This window comes from Ambystoma mexicanum, chromosome 1p, assembly GCF_040938575.1.
Source record: "Ambystoma mexicanum isolate Mex_15411 chromosome 1p, UKY_AmexF1_1, whole genome shotgun sequence".
NCBI classification, from domain to species: Eukaryota; Metazoa; Chordata; class Amphibia; order Caudata; family Ambystomatidae; genus Ambystoma; species Ambystoma mexicanum.
Window position 1 is genome coordinate 1102708206 of NC_090921.1, and position 7381 is coordinate 1102715586.

At 35.4% G+C, this 7381-nt stretch overlaps 1 protein-coding gene across 1 annotated transcript; it reads right to left on the reverse strand.

The window, feature by feature from the left end:
• Positions 1-452: 452 nt before the first annotated feature.
• On the reverse strand, positions 453-1391 carry LOC138526960 (olfactory receptor 12D1-like). Its single transcript, XM_069637942.1, has one exon. The coding sequence runs from the start codon at positions 1389-1391 to the stop codon at positions 453-455; it is 939 nt and encodes a 312-aa protein (XP_069494043.1).
• Between the last annotated feature and the right edge of the window lie 5990 nt (positions 1392-7381).

Here is a 7381-nt window from a genome sequence, read left to right on the forward strand (position 1 = left end):
TTAACAAATATTCATGCCAACAAGAACAATAAATAAATGCGGCTAAGTGCCTAAATTACAGACTCTTTTCTAATCCTGATTCACCCCTTAAACAAAACATACAAATATGGGCAGATCATTTATTCCCACTGTATGTGCCAAAATGCAAAGTCTCTAGGAGTGATTTGGTTCGCAGAGTATGATATTCAAAGCAAGCAGGGCCAAGCCATAGGGTTTTGCACTTGGAGTTGTTTATTACATGTATTCATTATTACATTTCCTGTTTCTGCTGGGGGTTAAAACAGTAGTTACATTTGCCAGATATCATAACTCAAATCATTCTGGAGCCAGCCATGAAAAAGTCGCTTTATTTTCATAGACTTGAGTTTTTACAGTCAGAGGAAAGGCACCGACTGATAGTGCTACACCAATACTGTGATAAAACAAACACACAATGCGTTCTATATCTGAACTTATTCCGGGAGAAGGCATCTGTTCTTGACTTTCTCCAGGGCCCTCTTAACATCCTCATTTCTCAAAGTGTAGATAATGGGGTTTAACATTGGTGTTACAACAGTAAATAAAACAGCAGCCACACGGTCTTCCTCCAGCGACGCCTCTGTTGTAGGTCGTACATAAGTGAAGAGGGCTGTCCCATATAGCATCACAACCACTGTTAAGTGTGCAGCGCAGGTGGAGAAAGCTTTACGCCTCCCCTCCTGTGAGCGGATCCGTAGCAGAAAAGTGCTGATGGAAATATAAGAGAGGACAGTCATCAAAAATGAAGCCATCCCCAGAGAGCCGGCGACCACTGACAGGAGAAGCTCATTAAGGTGTGTATCAGTACACGCCAGCCTTAGGATAGGTTTGATATCACAGAAAAAGTGTTTGATTTCATTAGATGCACAGAAAGTCAATCGGCATGTCATAACTGTGTGTAGCATGGAATGTAGAAATCCCATAAGCCAAGAGCTGGAGGCCAGGCTTACATACACCCTGCAGTTCATGATGGTGGTGTATCTCAAGGGGTTACAGATGGCAACGTACCGATCATAAGACATGGCTGTTAAGAGCAGGACCTCAGTGCTACCTAGGAAATGGAAGAAATGGAGTTGTGCAATGCAGCCTGCAAAAGATATGGTTGGCTCCTGAGCCAAGAAATTTACCAGCATTTTAGGCACAGCCACAGATGAGAAGCAGATATCCAAGAATGAAAGGTTACCAAGGAAGAAGTACATTGGAGTATGAAGACGAGGTTCAATGATGGCAATGACCACTATGGTGAGATTCCCCAGCATGTTGATAATGTAGACAATCAAAATTATGCCAAAGAGAAAAGGCTGTAAATGCGGAAGATTTGTGAGTCCAAGGAGAAGAAATTCTGCCACCAATGACTCATTGCGCTGATCCATGTATATTTATTCAAATCGTCCTGCAGAAAAAAATACAATGTATCAGGACTAGGTACATGTCAATATTACATTATAAGATGGCACTTCTGAGATCATCTATTGCAGGAAGAGAAACTACCTCTGATTATCTAGAAAACAATGGTTCTCATGATGACCAGCTGACCACTACTGACCACTTTTGACAGAAATAGCCTATACATATCCCCAATTGCCTTCCAGAGGAGAAATTCATTTAAGACAGATTCTTGTTAAAACGTATGTTATGTTATGTCATGTTAAGGTCTGATAGTGGTAGCTCCCTTCAGACTTAAAAAAAGGGGCAGGTAAATCCTTCCCTATAACCGCAGCAGGCCTTTGGAACAACCTCCCCGGCCAGTTAAGGATGGAAGCCAATTACCGACGCTTTCGCAAACAACTGAAATTCCACATCTTCAAGTTATACTTATACTACAACCTGCCCACCTACCTATGCAGCCCTAATGTCTCCTGTCATGTGTTTTATTGTCTTACTTTTTGTCTTTGTGTTCTTGTCTCTGCGCCCCGAAGCTCGGGAGCTACCGGCGCAATACAAGTAAATAAATAAATAAGAATATCTTTGACAGCCTTTGGTAAAGAAGTTATTCTTTGGCGACTGCTTTTTCTCTTAGTAAAAAGAAAATAATTAGTTTTTAGTAGTATGTTGGGTTATCAGCATGAGAATTTCCCAATACTGTGTGGCTGCTACACAGATGTAACATTAAAAGAAGAAAAGAGATTTGGGAAAATAGACTCAAATGCGCTAGCCCCTTATATAAATATATACAGGCAAGTCTTTACAGTCTTTTAAATTTTATTAGTGTTTATTCACACTAATAATTTTTATCTTTCATAAAAGGTTTCAAAAAAACATTCCAAATAAAGGGACATTTCTGTTAGATGTCACTTTCTTCATTTATTTTTGCTTCACACCAATATATTCTAATTCAAATGTTTCTCTTTCTCTCTTTCATAAAAGGTTTCAAAAAAACATTCCAAATAAAGGGACATTTCTGTTGGATGTCACTTTCTTCATTTATTTTTGCTTCACACCAATATATTCTAATTCAAATGTTTCTCTCTCTCGACACGTGTTTCCCCATTGTCACTCTCAATGGTTCTTCAGGAGAGGAAGTGTTTGTACTAAAAAGAAAAAATCAAATTCTCATTTTCAGTAATGCCATAGAAATTATTTAAAAAAAAAGGGGTAAATATAATATTTGCTACAATGACTCACCCTTCTGATTTTCTTATTGTTAGCATGTATCCTGCTTGTTTTTCCAAATTTTATATACTCGAGTCTCGTTAATATTCATCAGGATCTTTATCCTAGTTTTAATTTTTGGGAAAGGTTCCAAGTTAAAACTATAAGGGGGAAAATAAAGGAAAAAAGACAAGATAATGCTTCTTGTTGATAGTCTATAAAGAAGGAAAACATAGTCATAGTTTAAATACAAGTTCTAGTAAAACTTGATCCAGGGAGAGTACAGGCTTCTCATTCGCTTACCTTGTTTTCTTTTATATTTTTGATCCTGTGCCGTGATAAGCATCCAAGTGTAAGGATGTCTAACTTAGGCTGATTCCAGCTATTTATGCCGCGATCGTGCCGTGATGACATCATCACGCCGCGCCCACGTGATTTTACGCGACGCGATGACATCATCACGCACGTATTTACAACCCGGCGGCCATTTTGGGATGAGTTAAACTAAGTCCAACAACTCTATTCCAACTTTATAATAAGGAATTTTAAATCAAATAAAAGAGAAAAGTTTGTTAAATAAGAGCGCCTATTGTTGTAATTTCTTAGCAACACGCTAATCTTATTTTAACTTGTGCAGAAACATCATTGCATATTTATATTCAAAGACCATTTTTGAGGGCCATTTTTTGGGATGTACTGCCATGCTTGTGCCGTGGCGACGTCTTCTCGCCGCACCCTCATGATTTTGCATGACGCTATGACGTCATCACGCACATGTTAAACGAACCAAATTAAAAGTACAGCATAAACAATAATGTTGATCTAAAGCCAGTTATACATTTCCGTGTCACAATTCAGACCTGTAATGCATGTGTCCATTTTACAAATCCATCTGCATTCCTTTTTTCTTAGTAGGTCTTCCTTGTTTCCTCCTCTTGCAGATAACATTACTTTCTCTAGACCAAAAATTCTCAATTTGGAGATATCAAAGTCAGGATGGTTCATAATAACATGTACTGAAATGGGAGATCTCAAGTCTTTATTTCTGATAGCTCTAATATGTTCAAATATCCTTATTTTCAATTTTCTTACAGTACTCCTAATATATAACTTCTTGCAAATACATTCCATTCCGTAAATAACAAAAGTTGAGTTGCAATTAATCATTTGATTAATATGGTTTATTTCACCATTTGGTAGTGTGATTACTTTAGTTCCTTGTTTTATCAATGGGCATAATTTACAGTGCCCACATTTGAAGGTTCCATTGTTTGCCATTTGAAAAAAGATTTTCCTTTCATCCGACAGTGGACCCATGAAGCTTGGGCTAATCATATTTTTGATTGTTGGTGCTTTCCTAAAGCAAATGTTAGGATGATTATCCAGATGTTTTTGTAGACTTGAATCTGTCAAAAGAATGTTCCAATGCTTTCTGAGTATTTGTTTAATCCTGCAAGTTTTTGTACTGAATGTGGTGACGAATGGAGTTTTTGGACTTGTCTTTACTGATTTTGGCTTGTCTTCCAATAGAGAATCTGTTGATACCAGTTCCGCTTTAGTAATTGCTTTTTTGATAGTTTTCATACCATACCCTCTCTGTAAAAATTTTTGATTAATTCGATAAAGATTGTCTTGAAAGGTAGAAATAGTACTACAATTTCTTTTTATTCTTAGTATTTCTCCATATGGAATACTGTGAATAGTATGTTTAGGATGATAGGATGTTGCATGAAGAAGACTGTTTCCGGCTGTAGGTTTTGTGAATAATTTAGTTTGTATCTGTGAATTTTCAACAAAAAGTTCAAGATCCAAATATTCTATATTTGTGGCACTGGCTGATTTGGTAAATGACAAGTTGAAAGAATTGTTATTAAGATGATTAACATAAATGTCCAGATCTTGTAGGTTACCTTCCCAGATTATTAAAATATCATCTATGAATCGTCCCCAAAATCTGATATTTTGTTCAAAGAATGGATGTTTCCAAGCATGCTGTAGTTCAAAAAGACCCATAAAGAGATTTGCATAGGAAGGGGCAAATTTTGACCCCATAGCGGTTCCTTGAAGTTGTTTATAGATGTTGTTGTTGAAGATGAATATATTATTGTACAAGCAAAAATGTAACATTTCAATTATCATTTTGTTTTGTTCAAGAAATGAAACAGATCGAGTTTTGAGAAAGAACATTGTGCTTTCCAAACCTTTTTGATGTTGTATACTTGTGTATAATTGAACTACATCCAATGTAACAAAGTAATAGTTTGATTCCCATGGTATTGAGTTTAGTTGCTGAATGATATGTTTTGAATCTTTGACATATGAAGCTAAATTTGCTACCAATGGTTGTAGGTGGGAATCGATGTATTGTGAGGTTCTTTCTGTTATTGAGCCAATGCCATTTATGATAGGTCGAAGTGGTGGAAAGTCTTTATAGCTTTTGTGGATTTTTGGCAGAAAATATATTGTTGCCATAATGGAATTTTTGTTGATTAAGCTTTGAGATTCCTTATCACCTAGAAGGCTAAGTTCATGCCAGGCTTTTATTTTTGCATTCCACATGATTTCCAAATTGGGGATAGGGTTGTTGTTCATCTTCTCATAGCATTCTTTCACATTCAGTTGTTTTAATCCTTCTCTTATGTAGTCAATTCTATTAAAGAGGACAATTTTGCCTCCTTTATCTGCAGCTTTAATTATTATTGATTTGTTTTTAGATAATTCTTTTATTGCCTGTTTTTCTTCTTTTGTTAGATTATAACTTGTCTTAATGTGTTTTTTGTTTAAATAGTCTTTCCGTAAACTGTTGCTGACTGTTTCATGAAATACATCAATGACATTTTCTGAAGATAGAGTTGGCATAAATGTTGATTTTGGTTTTAAGCTGGTTTCTTCCATTAAATCTGTTTGAATACCTTGCTCCTCCAGAAAAATTTCTTGGGTATAGTATTCTTCTTCTTCAATGTTCAGTAAATCCACTGTATCTTCGACCATTTTGACTGTGAGTTTAGATGGCATACTGTTTTGATGAATAGATTTTTTAAAAGTTGTTTCTTCAAAGTATTTTTTCAACTTTAATTTTCGGCAAAGTTTGTACAAATCAAGTTGTTGCTGGAAATAATCTCCTTTGTATGTCGGACTAAACGAAAGTCCTTTGCTTAAAGCTGTGGTAAGTGATGGTGTAATTTCATATTTCGATAGATTTATGATAAGGTTCATCTTCTCCTCCCTTGTCTTTGTGCTCTTGTTTCTACACCTTGATTTTTTTCTCCTATTTTTTCTTCCTCCTCGACTGCCTCTATGGTGTTTGAATGGGAAATATTTTGAGATCCCAATTGTTTTGGTGCTCCACGAAACATGGGTGTGTTTGTTCGCGAATTGATCCTGTATCTTTTGAATTCCTTCAAAAAAGGGCATGTTTTGTTTTTTGAGATTTGCTGTTTCTCAGTAGAAGTAACTAGTGTGGGGATGGGTGTCACCACTGGTATATCTTTTTCGCTTGATGTTTCAACATCAGAGGTAGATGGGGTAGAGAGGTTATCTTTTGGCGATGTTTTACTTTTGTAAGATTGTCTTTTTATTCCAATACCATATTTTCTTTGGCAAGTGAAAATTCTATTGTTTATGTAATCATTTTCATCTCTGATAAAAGTTCTTTGTTTCTTGAGCTTTAGTTCTTTTTCATAGTTTCCCAAAAAATCGTCCAAAATCTGATAATTTTTAAATGTAATCTCTGGGCATTGAGCCTGCTTAATTGCCTCTTTTGTCTCTTCTATGTCTTTCATTATTCTTTCATGGGTTAATGCTGCTTGATTTATAAGCCTCATCATCATTTCCTTTGAAGTGTTATGTAGTAGATCTACCCAATCATTAAGCGCTGATATGTCTTCATCTTCAAAGGACGGAAAGATGCAAATCCTGAGTCCTCTGGGAATTCTGTTGACCTCCAAATACATTTTCAAAGTTTTGATTTCCCACCATTTGTTTAGTTCTTGTTTACTCAGATTTTCTAATTGTTCAAAAAGATGCTTAAGTGAATTTTTATTTGATTGTTTTGAGGCAGTGGAGCTAGTTTGTCCATGTCTTAAAAAAAAGTTCATTTGCTTGCGTTTCTCTTAAGTTAAATGCTTCTTCCATTTTATTTATTTATTGAAAAAAATGTTTGTTGTAGCGTCTGCCTGGAGCCTTCTTTAATAATTTGTAGAAAAAAGAATATCTTTGACAGCCTTTGGTAAAGAAGTTATTCCTTGGCGACTGCTTTTTCTCTTAGTAAAAAGAAAAAAATTAGTTTTTAGTAGTATGTTGGGTTATCAGCATGAGAATTTCCCAATACTGTGTGGCTGCTACACAGATGTAACATTAAAAGAAGAAAAGAGATTTGGGAAAATAGACTCAAATGCGCTAGCCCCTTATATAAATGTATACAGGCAAGTCTTTACAGTCTTTTAAATTTTATTAGTGTTTATTCACACTAATAATTTTTATCTTTCATAAAAGGTTTCAAAAAAACATTCCAAATAAAGGGACATTTCTGTTAGATGTCACTTTCTTCATTTATTTTTGCTTCACACCAATATATTCTAATTCAAATGTTTCTCTCTCTCTCTTTCATAAAATGTTTCAAAAAAACATTCCAAATAAAGGGACATTTCTGTTGGATGTCACTTTCTTCATTTATTTTTGCTTCACACCAATATATTCTAATTCAAATGTTTCTCTCTCTCGACACGTGTTTCCCCATTGTCACTCTCAATGGTTCTTCAGGAGAGGAAGT

What these genes read in the sequence shown, in the direction of transcription:
- LOC138526960 (XM_069637942.1), bottom strand. Translation starts at nt 1,391, where the DNA reads ATGGATCAGCGCAATGAGTCATTGGTGGCAGAATTTCTTCTCCTTGGA.